Below are 15,296 nucleotides of genomic sequence, written 5' to 3' on the forward strand. Positions count from 1 at the left end.
TTTTGTGCTCAGTAATTAGGATGCGGGTTAAAATGATTTTTTTTTTGTTTCACGCAAAAAAAAAAAAAATTAGCCCCTAGTATTTAGAAAATTAATCACTATGGTCCTTGAAATTCTATGACCATATTACTATATTAACTAATGCTAGGATAGATAAAGGAGAGCGGAGACATTAATGTAGGATTTGGAGGCAATTATAAGCATCCCACTATCATTTTATTTTTTTTAATCGTAAGACAAAATTCTGATATATTAACCATGGTGCATGAAAAATCCAAACTTAAGTAAACCACTAAATAGATGAGCTATAATTCAATTATTGTAAATAATATTAGAAACATGAATTTCTTTCAGAATGGTGCCTAAACATCACATTGTTTTTTCTATTGTCAATTAATGGATTTCCGCAACAACATTAAAATTTTAAATGTTATTATAATGCACGAAATTAGGCAATTTTTAGCACCTCTAAAAAGCTATTCAATGATCACCTTTAAATAAAAAAATATTATAAGGGAATTTATTTTACCATAAATGGTGAAAATTGCAAAATATTTAGTTGGGCACAATACTAAAAAGCCCATTGTGATTAAGTGAATCTTCAATTTAGTTTTGATGAAATTATAAGGGAGAGACATTGGATCATTTTCGAGTAAAAGGGATTAAATTTGTTTTTGGCAGAACAAAAGGATCATTTTGGTCCACTGCCCAAAACCATACCACAAAGAGAGAATTGGGACTTCAAAAACAAAGAAAAAGAATTGGGATGTCATGAACCCTTCTTGAATGGTAAAGGTTTAACGTACAAAACAAATGAAATATATTTTGTTTGAAATTATGTGCCAGTAAAACTCATCTTCTTTTCCTTTTCTGGGTTTCGATCCATAGAAGAAGCTTAAAAATTTTTCAGTTTATTTTTGTTTTGGCAAAAAGGATTGGCTTAAACTTTCGTTCTGATGCATTTTATGGAAGGATTTGAAAGTAGTCTGAAACACTTTTTTTTTTTTAATTCTTCCAATAGATTGCACCAAACTATATGTTATCACTTGCTCCACTAAATTTTTTTTTTTCTACTCGAGAGTGCGCACAAGCAAGCCCTATGCAATGGACGGATGTTCCAGAAGAGGTTCGAATTCGGGTTGATAGAAAGATATGACACCAACGTTACCATCTCGGCCAATTCAAGCAATTATTGAAATATTTTTTATAGTACTAATAAAAAAGACAATGTGGATTATTTTATATTTTGAATCCTACTACAACTAACTTTTTCTTTTTCTTTTTCTTTTCTTTCATTTTTGGACATCACTTGCTGTTAACATCTTTTTCTTAGGCTGGGACAAAGTATGAAAACAACAAATTTCCAAGTGGAAACATATCGGAAAGACAAAAGGGCGAACAGTCAAACAGTCATCAGTGTCACTTGAATCCAAAACATTTACACGTTTCCACCTCTGTCTAGTCAATTACTTGTGAGTGCGTTTGGAATCAATAATCTACCATCTTTTTGCGCCTCCCGATCCCTCCTCTGAACTGGCTTTGGTAGAATGGCCTTAATTTCCATCACTCACTCTATTGATGGCAACACGACTTAGACAGCCAATGTGAGCCAACAGTCTTGGATTGTTGGTGCCACCAAAAAATTTAAGTTGTGGTGAGGATGGTTAAACCTTGCCTCTCAACTTGTCACTTAATTGTGGCTTCTTTCGATGGAAAAATTTCATTGGCTCTCCCTCCTCTTAAATCAGTGTTTTGAAAATCGGACAGGATCTATCGGTTAGACCGGTTGAACCGCGAATCGGTCATGACACCGATCCGGTTCTATATTAGGGTTGATTTTATCAAAAAACTGGTCAAAACCATTAAAATCGGTGAATTGGATTGAAAAGTGGTTTTCGATTTTCAACTTTCTCCTCTTTTTTTTTTTTTAAAGTTTTGCAAAATACAACTACCAAGGTTCAAACTCAAAGACCTTTGTGATAGAAGACTAATGTAGTAACCATTGCACCATTACATCATATTAGCCTTTATTGATAATTTATTTATATAAAACAAATATTTATCTTTCTTTTCTCAATTTTTCTTACAAAATCTCATCATCTCATCCTCTCATCACTCTTTCTTTTTAATTTTCAACTCTTTCTCTCCTCTTTTCTTTTGTCACTCCCTTTTTAATCAAACCTCTTTAGTTTTAATTTATTGATGTTTTCTTCTATCTTTTAATTTTGTTTTTGTCCATTAAATTGAAAAAATTATAAAAATATTTTTTTTAACCCTAAAGACTAATTATTAAATGCCACAATCACTCACTTTTATCTCATTTTTTGTTTCTTATCAAGTTTACATTTCTATTTTCGATTCTCTTGACTTCCTTTAAACTCCAAATTCTCTTTTTTTAATTGCAATCTCTAAATCCCAAAAACATAAATTAAAATTTAAACTCACAATGTCTAAATTCTCATAGACGTGAATTTTGTATAATTTCAAAATATTGTGGTATTTTTGGGTTGGATTTAAGATTATTTTTTGGTAGATATAATTGAAATCGAGATGAAATTTATTTGTTTCAACTTATAATTTAAAAAATTTATTTTTGAAAATCCGAGTTATTCAAAAATAGTAAACTTTTCATCATATAAAGTTTTAAATTAATACATTGCATGTTTTATTTTGTGCACATATATTTATATAAATTATTTTTTAAAAAAATTCATTGAACCAGGGTTGAACATGTCCGACCGGTTGAACCTTGACCCGAACACTTCGCCAGTTTAATTAGCGGTTCGAGTTTTAAAATATTGTCTTAAATTAGGTTAGAGTAGGTTATACAAAAATGTTATCATTGCGACAAAAAAAAAAGACTTAGAAAGCCAATGTAACTTTATTTATATCCTCCAAAAGGAAAATCAATAAGAGTATATGATCATAAATTTAAAGATCTCAAATTAAAAAAAGAAATTACCTAAAAAAAATACTAAATCTTTCCAAGACTCTTCTGACATGTACTTTTCTCAATCAGAGATTCATATTCTATTTCCTTACGCAACTCTTCTGTGAAGCATAATTAAATTACAACATATTTATTCGGAAGAGAAAAAGAAAGAAGTCTACCGAGTGTCCTATACAATATCTAAGCGCCCCCCTCCCCCAGCCCACCCCGCCCCCAGAAAAAAGAAAAAAGAGGCAACGATGAATTGAAAATCGAAAGTACTAATTACTACAGCATAACTATGCATGTAAAGCGTAAATTGTAGCCTCAAAAATCCATCAACTGTCTGAAATGAATTGAACTCAATTCCTCAAAAATTCTGAAGCTGGATTCTTCTCAATACTCTTTCCACAGCATCAAAAGCATCGTTAATATCATTCCCCCGATCATTTACTTGATGCTCTTTCGATAGCTTTTGATGCTTCTTCAATATCATTCCCCAAACTTTTACTTGATGTTGCATACGACTTGATCATGTGAAATTTGCTCTAATGTGAGATTTGGACTGGTCTAATGACTCTTGAGCAGAGTCACGAGTTCAAGGCCAAACTATTCATCCTTTCCTTTCGTCCTATGTGGGATGAATCTTACAATGCTAGTTATTAACTTTAACTTCAGTTTGGTTTCGGAATCATGTCCAATTCTGTTAATATTAACCTCTAGTCATACTGGCATGATTGGATTCCTGCTTGTAAGTTGACCAGCAAACTAGGTAACTGTCCAATTAAATGATGCACCTTACATTGATTATAAGTCAATTAGTCATATTGGTATGATCGAATTTTTGCTTCTAAGTTGACTAGCAAACTGGGTAACTAGCCCAACTAAATGGCACAACTTACATTGATTACAAGCTGTGAAAGAACTGGAGACTTAGAATTGGAATTGGAACCCAATGCCAAATCTGCGATTCGGACACTATCAATGCTAGAGAATTAAAATTTGAAGAATTCAATTCGAATTCTATGGGCATTTAATTCTACAGATTCAAATCCTTTAATAAGACCTAAGAATTACAATTCTAATTCCACAATTTCACCCCCTAATCTGGTTAGTACGTGGATCCTAGATGTACTAAATTAGTAAAACGGACCTCTATATAATCAAAGAAAAATGAAATGAAAAAAAATGTAAGCCACCCACTTCCCTGCATCTTTCTCCTCTACCTCCTCCCAAACTCACTCCTCTGCCTCCAGCTATACTCCTATTGCCGACTCCTCATCTCCCCTCTTACTCATCTTCCTCCTCTGCATTTTCCCACCATTGAACAACTCTCATTTATGCATGTTATGAGTGAAATTGTAAGGCTTCTTTTCGTGGTTGACATTGAAATTGGCCCAAATGCAGTAAATCCAATCACTGCAGTCGAAGATGGCCACCGGAGATAGTCTCCTCAGCATTACGCATTGTGGGCATCCCTTGTACATGGATTCTTCATTATTGGCCTCACCGATTTGAGAGTACTTTCTTATCAGTGACGCACTATACCTTGTGCTCAAATATTTGTATTTTTCTGCTTTCTTCTGAAAGTGAAATGGTATACTCGTGGCATTAATTTAACTATTAATTAATTGCTTGGTTAATTTATCATCCCATGTAAAATGTCTAGATGTTTGCATCATGGCCTTTATTTCTATAAGCATCCGCTATTGTTGATTAGGCTTCTTGATGTCAACTAGTAACTATATATCCTGAATAATTTTAATGGGAAGTCATAAATTTATTGTTGGAGTACAAGGAATGAGGAAGACGGATTCGTTAATTTATTGTTGGAGTACAAGGAATGAGGAAGATGGATTCCTAAATGAATTCTTTTATATTGTTGTGTTCTATTAACTTGAATTCCGACAAAAAAAAACATTGAATTCCGTTATTATTCCAATCCCAGGCCATTTGACTCGCATTTGTTTGTAGTTTTTGTTATAAGAATGTTGCTTATACATTAGCCATAGAACCAACCACCATAGTTTGGATGTGTAAATATTGATCATTCAGAGAAAGATAAAAGATAAATTGTGATCCTTCTTTACTCTGATAATATACTAAAGGGTGGCTCTGCATCTGTACACGCGCCATCTATATAAGAATTGCATTATTTTGCTAACTTGATCTTAAAAATTGCAACCTTTCCTTTGCTAATTAATGAAACAACGGTATTCTGATTTATTTTTTCTTCAATTACTGGTTTGAGATTCTTGTCTTGTGATTATGAAACAATGATTATGAGATAACCTAACCAATGATAGAACTTTTGAAGTTCAGGATGAACGAGCAAGTGATGAACACTTTTGGTTAGAGATTTGAGAGAGCTTGAGATGGAGAGAGATAGATTGGGATATTGATGATGTTAATATTTGGCTTACATGGATTGTTTGTTTATAACTTTTGTTTCTAATCATGCTAACGTTCTTTCTTTCTCTACGCGTCTTTCTCATAACTAAGCTGCCTTAGTTTTGCGTACATAACAGATGCAATTATAGGTCAAAATTTCACCAATAAAGTTGTTATAGTTGACATTTTCACATCGATTCTGGTTGTGTATAGTTACATTCATTTAAGTTGCCTATGCTGCCTTTGATCCTTGGTTGATGACAATGTAACATTTTTGTTCATGTTCTTTTACCTGGAAATGTTGTCAACGTGACATTGTCTTGCATGGAACTCTGTGTGATTGAGGATGTTTGCCATGTTAGCTCACGTTCTTAATCATGTTGAACCTAAGAGATAGATCTATATTTAATATGAAGACATTGAAATCCAGTTCAGTCCTTTTCATTGTTAAAAAGTTAAAATACAGAAGCTCATCTGCACGGTCGAGAGCTGAAACAGAGGATTGATCAGTCGAGGCTATTTTGGTCATTTCTCAGTTCACAGAACTCCAAATTGGATGATTCTTGAAGCATTAGAAATCTAACTCAAAGGAATACAACTTTCTTGCACAAGATCTAGTTCGGCCTTCATCATGGAGAAAATAATAGTTGAAATGAAGCTAAATACATAGAAGTGAATACGTGACACTTGAAAATGCGACATGTAGTCGCATATTTCTTAATCGCATATTGTAGCCTAATTTCTGCAATTTACTCAGTTACTTGCTCTATTTTCACACTACTTTTCAGCTATATTTCAGAAAAGAATTTGGGATGCATATGATTCAGACTCCAAAAGGAAGAGAAGAGAAGTTTTATGTCTTATCCAAAAATCATTTTTTAACTCTCTTAACAATTAGAGATGTTAGAATCATTAGAAAAGAAAGAGTAGAGGATATTATAGAGCAGATTATTATATTTTATCATTAGAACTTAGTAGTGAGTCTTGTCTTGTTCTCTCTAATTAGAACTTTTGTGAGAATAGTTGGAGACTTCATTGTACACTCATTTTGTTGAAGAAATTGAGGATTATTAGAAGCTTTTTCATTATTTTGGCTAAACTTTCTTTATCTATTTTTTACTTGTGATTCAATATCTGTTCATACAATGAAATCATGTTCTTTCTTGTTATATCTTATATGAGTAGCTAAATTTCTAGATTTAGGGAGTAGATGAACCTTATGACTAATTGATATGAAGTGAATGTGATTTATACTTATTACATCTTGTATTAATTTGTTTATTTGTGCATGCTTATCACTTGTTATTACTTTATCACCAATAACAAGCTTATAGTTATTTTTATTCAATGAAAGTTAGATATAATGATGGAACAACATAAATAGAGATTAAGTTGTAGACTCATGAGATTAGAAATACACTTAAGTAGATTAAACTTACATTTCATGAAGTAAACAAGAGTAGACTTATTTATTCACCATGGGAATAGGGAAAACTAGTCTAATTTATGCCATTTTATCATGAGAATGAGATTTGGTAATATTGGAAATGAATCCCTAGTTAAATAAGAATTGTAATAAGAGGTAAATCTATTTATTTCTATCTTTGATGCCATAAGTGGAATCTATGTCCCTAAACTCAAGTATTTAGTGAATTTTCTCCATTATTACCTTGCAAATATCTGGTTAGGATTAGTTAGATAGTAATAATTATAACTTCTCTTGCTTAAGTTGATTATTAGTCTAAATAATAGAGTAAGTAAGGGGGTATACCCTAAACTACTAGCTGGACCTGTATGCTTGCAGTAAAACGGGTATAATTCGGAATTAAACTTGTACTTATATCAAAAACCCATCAAGTTTTTGGCGCCGTTGCCGGAGAGCAGTAATAGTAGGGTCTAATAAGCTTGATTAATTTAGACATTCTCTATATTAGTTAGTTAAACTTTGTTTCTAGTTAAGTTAGAATTTTTATTAGTTTTTGTGAATTAATTACTACATAATTTCTTTTTTTTTTTGTAGTATATGTACCGGATTTTCTGGGTAGTCGCACCTTTTGATCTGGAAATTGAAAGAACACTATATAGATAAAGAAGGCATACACCGCAACAAGAAGAAGAAGATGTTGGACAACAAATAGAGGGAATCACGATAGAGCTACCTTTTGAAGAAGAAATGACAGAAAACGAAGCAAATAGGCGAGCTCTTAGGAATTTTGCTCTACCGGAAACCCAAGAATCTCAAACAAGTATAGCATGGCCGACTGTAAACACTAAAAATTTTGAAATTAAACCATCATTAATCCAAATGGTGCAACAATCGCAATTTGGAGATAATGCCGTAGAGGATCCTAACGTATATTTAGCCACATTTTTGGAGATTTGCGACACTATTAAAATGAATGAAGTTAGTGAGGATGTAATAAGGCTAAGATTGTTTCCATTTTCATTAAGGGATAAGACTAAAATTTGGCTACATTCTCATGCCCCCTAATACTTTCACCACTTGGGATAATTTGTCTAGAACATTTTTGAATAAGTATTTTTCACCGGGCAAAATGGCTAAGTTTAAAATGGATATTACTAATTTTAGTCAATTGAATGGTGAATTATTATATGAAGTATGGGAAAGTTTTAGAGATTTGTTTCAGAAATATCCATACCATGGACTTTTCGATTCGCTAATCGTACAAAACTTCTATAATGATTTATCATTTTCTACCAAAATGACCATTGATGCAGCTACATGTGGAGTCTTGATGGCAAAATTACCCCAAAAAATTCAAAGTTTAATTAAAGAAATGGCGGTCAATAATTATCAATGGGCCAATGAAAGAGGTAATCCAAGACACCAAGCAGGTATGATTAAAATGGATACCATAAACATGCTTAGTGCTCAAATGAGTAATATGATGAAGGTGTTAAATAAACAAACCGGATATGATCAAAGTTCTTCTTCTAATGTACATGCACTACAAGAAATTTGGCCTTTTGTGACAATAGAAAGTCATCACTAAAAATTAGAAAGTCGCCATTATATGAGTATAGTGACGACTTTTTCCATTGTCACATCGTTGTCACTAATTCTATGTCACAAATGGGTACGTGTGACAACCTCTACAAAGTCGTCACTAAATATTATTATTTAATGACGAAGACTAAGTCGTCACTAAAGAATAGTATTCTGTGACGAAGTTTCTTGTCACTGTTTCCAAAATTTTTTTGTCATAAAAGATAGCAGAAGTCGTTACAAATTTGAACGCGCACAGTGACGACTTGAACTTGTCACTCTCACTCCTAGTATTCTGTGACAAGAATAATCGTCACTTAGTGAACTTACAACTTTGTCTACAAGAGCTACAATTCTATTGCATTTTCAACAACCATAGCAGAAAATTGTGGCTCGACTAATGCAAAAAACGATAGTAATTAATGTACAATGAACCCTCAAATATATATATGGTTATAAACATCTCTAAATTCATCACAACACACATTAACCAAAATGGGTTCCAAAGCCCACATTAGCTCAAGTACTAACAGCCATTATCCATCCAAACAATAAAGTACTAAATTCACATCAGTTCAACTAGTAACAGCCATTACGCATCCAAAAAAGCAAAGTACTCTTTCCAAACAAAAACATAGACTAAGGCTCTGTTTGATAACACTGAATCTGAATTCTGAATTCTGAATTCTGAATGCTGAATACTGAAATAATTAATTTGCTGAATTTTAAGCACTGAAAAGAGATATATGAATATCTGAATCTTAATGCTGAACCTATTTATAGTGTTTGATAAATATTCATAACTTAATGCTTAATAAGCTAAATTGTACAATTTTGCCCTTTTATCTTTTAATCCAAAAAGAAAATAGAACTTATGATTTAATTAACTTAAAATTGTTAGGTATGAAAATGACAATGATTGTGAAGAGCAATGCATACAATGACAATGTTTATTTGTGTGAGAAAAGGGTATGATTTCATCATTTTGAGAATGGGAAAACAAGCTTTTAATACTCCAAAAGCACGTTCAATTACATTTCTCAATCTTGCATGTGTTTGGTTAAAGCGTTCTTCTTTTGATATTGGACGAGAAGCATTTCGAAAATCAGACAACCAATATCTAATATTTCGATATGGTGTCATAAAGCCACGTGTGTGTGCATAAGCTGCATCACATAAATAATATTTATCTGCACAAAAAAAAATATATCAAAATAAAAATATTTGTGGATGAAAATTACTGCAAAAAAAATACTATTGTTAAAAAAAATTTTTGAATAGAGAATGTCAAGTTGTTTTGTCTAATTAGATAAGGATTTTGAATAGGGAATATTAGGTTGTTTAATTAGATAAGAATTTTGAATGTAATTAACAAATAGGGATATATTTGGTAGATAAGATAAAGTAGTTGAAATAAATCTCTTGATTCTTATCAAATTAAGCATTCAGCTACGATTCTTGTGCTGAAAAAAATACATACAAATTCAGCACCACTTAATAAGTTCAGCAGGTGAATTTTTATTTATCAAACACCCACAACATCTGAATGTCTGAATGAATTCAGTTTCAGCACTTTTTTATGTTATCAAACAGGCACTAAAGCAGCAATCTGTGTCAAACTGAAGTCATCTTCATGAGCATATCCAAAAGCCAACCTTTTTCAACTCCTTAAGAGCATTTAATAGCATTGTACTGCATTGAAAGAAAAGTATCATATGCATTAAAATCGATTTCAGTCAAAATATATGCCATTTCAAGCATACACTATTGAATTTGAATGAATAGTCATACTGAACAAAAATCCAATTAAGTCAATATGATAAGCTCCCACCAACGTCACGTACAATGTCACACCACAGGACCATACATCCGCAATCTAGAAAATAGACAGCAATTATAAAATGAATGAAGACCTTCTTGAGACAAAACTATTTAATAAGCAGAAAGCAGGCAGCAGTGCCTGCCTGTTAAGCAGGAAGAAATGAACTGAACAAGCATAACCACTAGCACAAAGTTTACAAGATACTTGAGACAAGGGCCATATTGCTGATTTAGAAGAAACAGTACTACTACTTTTGACTATGTTTGGATGCAAGTTGGGGATACTAGTTGATCTAGTAATACCATATCACAGCAAAAGGGAGGAAATTCCATTATACTATCACAGTGAAGAGTTAACTAGAAGAGGAAACTAATGCTCAGAGGGAGAGAATCTCTGTAAATTCTTCAAGAATTTTGATGATACAGACCTTCCCATCATATTCCTTCCTTGACAGGACCTCAGGTGCAATATATGCTGGTGTTCCAATTGCCGATTTGGGTTGTGAGCGCAACAAACCGGACCGCAAGTAAATGCCAGAAACCAACAAAATTTCAAATTATCCACAAAAAAAATATGAAGTCAATTGAATCACAATTTTTTTTAATTCCAAATGCAAAGATTTGTAACCTTAGAATAACCAAAATCACATATTTTAAGACGTGGTGTTGGACTCCCATCCAAAAGTGTGTTTTCCAGCTTCAAGTCCCTGTGACAGATTTCCTGCATTGAGAGAACAATGAGATAATAATAAGAGGACTCAAAAAGAATAAATAGTTCTAATATCTCACCATTGAATGACAGTAACTAACACCAGATATTAGCTGCTGAAAGAAAAAGCGAGCCTGCGTTTTAACAATAAGAAAGTCCCATAAGTATCTCTCTATAAAATCAATGCCAAAAGAAAATGAGATCAAGGCAAACGAAATATATTTTGCATGTGTTTACACCTCATCTTCATTGAATGCACCAGCACTACAAATTTTTGCAAGGAGCTCTCCACCAGCAGCATATTCCATCACAATAGCTAAATGTGTCGGAGTTAGCACGACCTGCAGACAAAAGTATGCTTCAAAACATGGCTCTATGATTTTTATCACAAACATCTCCCACTAAGGAAGTTGAAAGTACAAACAATAGTTTCTCATCTTGATTCATAATATAGTTCCATTTTCTATCTTGTCAGCTCTCATCTATGACCTCGAAGACAGCGCTCTTTTCTATTTAATTGAAGCCGAAAACAAGATCCATTCCATTCCCTCTAGAAAAAGTGTAATCTAAGTGCCAAAGTCTTGAACTACCGATTAGCAACCAACTTCGGCCGAATAAAAATGTCTTCCTGTACGACTTATATTAAGCATGAAAAAGCAGTACATGTCGCTACTTTAACTTGCTTTACTCAGACCTTGAGGAATGGGACTACTTCTAGATAATAACACACAAATTTTCCTAGGTGTCCCCACCTCTAAAAATGCTGTTATTTCTTCCAAAATCTAACTCCAATTATTAGGACATTCGCTGCTTATATAATGGAAAATATATACTTTATAGGCGTTTATCAATTTTATAGCTAGACTCTTCATCATTGGAGGCTCGATGCAGGATAAGGAAACTGGAATATGGATTCCTAGGGTCAGAAGGGCACAGAAACTAAGGTCTAGATCATAGGTTTTCTACAATTTGAAAAGCTAAACAGTCACAAAGTTCAAGGAACCAACCAGTTTCAAAAAGATAAATTTGACAAGGTGAATCCATTCATCAAGAAAACTCATGTGTGTGATAGTGTTCATCCTTGAACTCCACCTAATTTAATAGCTGATCTAATAAACACCACTTAATTTAACAAATCAATAGCTGATCAAAATATGACCATCAAACAATTAAATTTGACAACATCTTAGGCACACAAAAAGAAGTCCTAGAATTTTGTTACTTGTCAAGATCCTTGTTAATCATCACAACTTTGATTCTTCTCAATATAGCAGATTGATAAAACTTGATGAAGATTTTGACAGATCTGATTTGACTAACGCAAGAATCAGGGGGAAACTGCAAAGCCTCGAACATGGTACTCTTTTATGCTACTACTGCCATTGTCAAACTAAAAAATGTTAGAAAATAGTAGACATCATTGCAAAGTAGAGAGTTTCTGCAACAAAATTAATCAAGTGCAAGAACATTCAACCATTGATTACTTAGACTATCTGAAAGCAAAAAAGAAAATACCCTTACAACCTCAAATGTTTGACAAATCCAGTTATTAAATTTTTTACATCATTTTCTGCAATTAAAACTATGTACAATTAAAACTAGGCATTGCTTTAATAATATTATAACTATTTAGTGCCTCGAGTTAGTCTAAAAATGTCCAAAATTATTTGGAAATGCACTTTGGCTGTAGACAAAATCTGACTCCTTTAGGCATTAAAGCAGTAGACAATAGTCTCGGCACTAAAGATGTTTACCAGTGCTATGTAAAGGTAAACAATATCATTTTAGTTGAATAAAGACTCCAAAACTAAAGAGGCTACATTTTCATGCAATAGTTGAGATGGATAACCAGCATGGATTGCCAAAAATGTTAAGAACCAAATGATACTTGAGTCTTTAATCATCCTCAGAAACACACATCACCAGGAAGGAGATGCAAAATATGTTACACCAGAATTTACCTTTTACCAGATTTGACAGACCATTTTCCTTCAAACTTCTTGAAAACACCATCAACCACGGAAAACTGGAGTTCACGGTCATTTGCCTAAATAAATTTCATTTGCAAATAGTTAACTGAGATAAAGTTATCACATAAGAATGCCTAGTTACTGCTACCTACTCTATCAGAATGAAAATGCAGTTTAACATCTCACATTATATTACTTGCAATAACTGCTTTGTTGTCTTTGCCTTTTGTAATCTCACAAAGGTTTAACAAATCACGTATCACCATCACAAGAAATCTGTTTTCCTGCCACAGTTGATGCAAAAAAATAAAAGTAAGAAAATGGTGAAAAAGAAAAAGAACCACAAAACTGAAAGTTATCCAAACACAAGGTCTCATTCTAAGTAGAAAGAAGCCAGAAAATAGTCACTCAGCGAAGACAGACTAAAAAAACAGGAAAAATATACAGCATAAAGCAATACACTTGTTCCTCGATCATTGATCCTAATATAGATCCTATTGCCCAGCACAAGGTATTTAGGTTGTTCCACATCCAATCCTCACCATTCAGCTGTTTACTTAACTTCCTCAGCATCCGTTAACAAGATTCATCATACATGTCAACACCTTTTTAAAAAAAATTTTACATGTCAACTCCTTGAACAAATATAGAAGAAAATCATAATAACTATAGCAGTTTCGACAAGGAAAGATTTGAGCCCCATCATTCATTTATAACCCAGGCCAACAAAATTGATGAGAACCATAGGCAGCCACCACAAATTGCAAAAGAATGTTACACATAATGGATACGAGCTAATAGAATGCCATTTAGAAGCATAATTGGCAGCCAATTGTATCAGATTCAAAGTAATAAAACAGCTTATGAGCACTGTTGCATATGCAGAACGCTAATACACATCATGTCCATTATTTCAAGTCCCAATCAATCCTCTAAAGAGTCAAAGCACACAACTTGTACTTTCATGGAAACTATCTTTTCTGCATAGAGTGGCCAACACGGGGATTTGCTATAGATATAACATAAGAATCTCTAGGTTGCCATAGACTTAACCACTTAACAACAACACAAGAAGAGTAAAACCAAACTATCTTAATAACAACGCAAGAAGAGTAAAACCAAACTATTTTAACAATCAAGGCATGGAAATTAAGATGCCAGAAGACTGCATGCAATGAATACCGGCTTTTCAGTGTTGATGTATATATTCGCCCTTATCCTACTCATATCTTTATCAAAGTTCAATAGTTAAATGTTCTTCACTTGAAGAAAGTTTCTATGTAACAGATGCAAAAGAAATTTGCAGCTCAAATAGCAGCCTGACAAATATAGTTAATATCTTAAGATTATAGAAATGCTTTAATATCTCAAGTTTACCAGATGACTGCTTTAATCCTCTATCAAATGACCTGTAAATCTCATCCAATTTCTCAAATGCTGATTTCGTCCAAACAATAAACCTCCTAATGTGATCTCCCAGGGCAAGTTTCAACAAATTCAATTGGTCCACATGGGCCATATCGACTCCAGGAATGTTGCGAAAGGCCTTCACGAGCTTAGCCCCCTCAATACCATACACAACCAGAGGACTTTCCTGCAGATGTAGTGGCTGTTACACATCTTACCCTTTCCTGGGCGGATAGCCTAGCTGTCCTTAGCCTTCTCAGCATCAAGGTAAGCCCCAATTTTCTTGAGAAGACTGATAGCATTGGAGGTTTTCTCCATGGCCTCAGCAGAATCGGAGATCACACAGGGGATTTGCAGGACAGACTCGATCCGGTGGCTGCGGGCCATGACAAGGGAAGGCACTGCAGAGGCGGCGATGGCAGAAACCACGGCATACCATTTCTTGTTAACTGGGACCTGCGGTGCCAACGGTGCCAGATCTTGGTCGGAGCAAACATGCGGTCGCCGCAGCACATGTTGCCATAGGCACCCTGGCCAGCACAGTGAGTGCCACCGCCAGGAACACGAGAGATACGGGAAACAGCGAGACAAGCACCCCAAGACTCGATGCATGTCTGGTGGCCGGCGGACCTAGAGACAGCGTAGGGTTGGCGAGAGTTCTTGGAGATGTCGCGATGAACGTCTTGCTAAAATGATGTCCGAAATTTTTCCAAGTGTTATAGGTGTTTTTGTTTAACTCTTGCTAAAATGACGTCGTTTCTACTTCTTTTGTTTACCCATCTCTACTCGTTCAATTTTGTTCAATTTTAGCTTCCCCCGCCGGTACTCCAAATTTCAGCTTCCCCCGCCTCTACTCCAATTTTGAGCTTCCCACTTCCATTTTAGCTTCAGCCAAAAAATAACGCTTTCAAGTGACTTTTGTACTAACTATTTGGACCTTTCTTTACAAAAACAACGCCTTCTCTAGTATATCTCTTTTTCTTTTCTCTATCTTTGTGTAATTAAAGTTGTTTATTAATTTGAGTTTTTAGCTCATAAGTTCTATTAAAACTTTATTTGTTG

The 15,296-nt window shown here is 33.8% G+C and overlaps 1 protein-coding gene and 1 non-coding gene across 9 annotated transcripts; both read right to left on the reverse strand.

The window, feature by feature from the left end:
- Positions 1-7,881: 7,881 nt before the first annotated feature.
- Positions 7,882-7,989, reverse strand: LOC113691219 (small nucleolar RNA R71). Its single transcript, XR_003448629.1, has one exon. It is a non-coding gene; the product is annotated as a small nucleolar RNA R71 (small nucleolar RNA).
- Positions 7,990-9,732: 1,743 nt separating this feature from the next.
- Positions 9,733-14,966, reverse strand: LOC113690872 (serine/threonine-protein kinase SRK2A-like). 8 transcript variants are annotated; one of them, XR_011814930.1, is made up of 10 exons: positions 14,205-14,958; positions 13,014-13,111; positions 12,819-12,904; positions 12,178-12,233; positions 11,097-11,198; positions 10,938-10,991; positions 10,777-10,869; positions 10,577-10,623; positions 10,119-10,203; positions 9,733-10,019 (listed from the first exon to the last, which is right to left on the reverse strand). XR_011814930.1 is itself a non-coding variant. In XM_072050446.1 (10 exons), the coding sequence occupies exons 5-10, from the start codon at positions 12,211-12,213 to the stop codon at positions 9,959-9,961; spliced, it is 393 nt and encodes a 130-aa protein (XP_071906547.1). In that variant the 5' UTR covers positions 12,214-12,233; positions 12,819-12,904; positions 13,014-13,111; positions 13,288-13,432; positions 14,205-14,966; the 3' UTR covers positions 9,733-9,958. The 8 variants fall into 8 exon arrangements, 7 of the variants coding, with proteins under 7 accessions (XP_071906547.1, XP_071906546.1, XP_071906545.1 ...); XM_072050446.1 differs by lacking the exon at positions 10,119-10,203 and adding an exon at positions 13,288-13,432 and having other exon boundaries at positions 14,205-14,966; XM_072050445.1 differs by lacking the exon at positions 10,119-10,203 and adding an exon at positions 13,273-13,432 and having other exon boundaries at positions 14,205-14,966.
- Between the last annotated feature and the right edge of the window lie 330 nt (positions 14,967-15,296).

The sequence above is a fragment of the Coffea arabica genome, chromosome 5c (genome assembly GCF_036785885.1).
Source record: "Coffea arabica cultivar ET-39 chromosome 5c, Coffea Arabica ET-39 HiFi, whole genome shotgun sequence".
Lineage (NCBI taxonomy): Eukaryota > Viridiplantae > Streptophyta > Magnoliopsida > Gentianales > Rubiaceae > Coffea > Coffea arabica.

What these genes read in the sequence shown, in the direction of transcription:
- LOC113690872 (XM_072050449.1), bottom strand. Translation starts at nt 12,213, where the DNA reads ATGTTCGAGGCTTTGCAGTTTCCCCCTGATTCTTGC. An exon ending in TGTGATTTTGGTTATTCTAA is followed by an intron (nt 10,671 to 10,777) that starts GGTTACAAATCT and finishes CATTTACTTGCG; the next exon opens with GTCCGGTTTGTTGCGCTCAC. An exon ending in GGAAGGAATATGATGGGAAG is followed by an intron (nt 10,204 to 10,576) that starts GTCTGTATCATC and finishes TCTATTTTCTAG; the next exon opens with ATTGCGGATGTATGGTCCTG.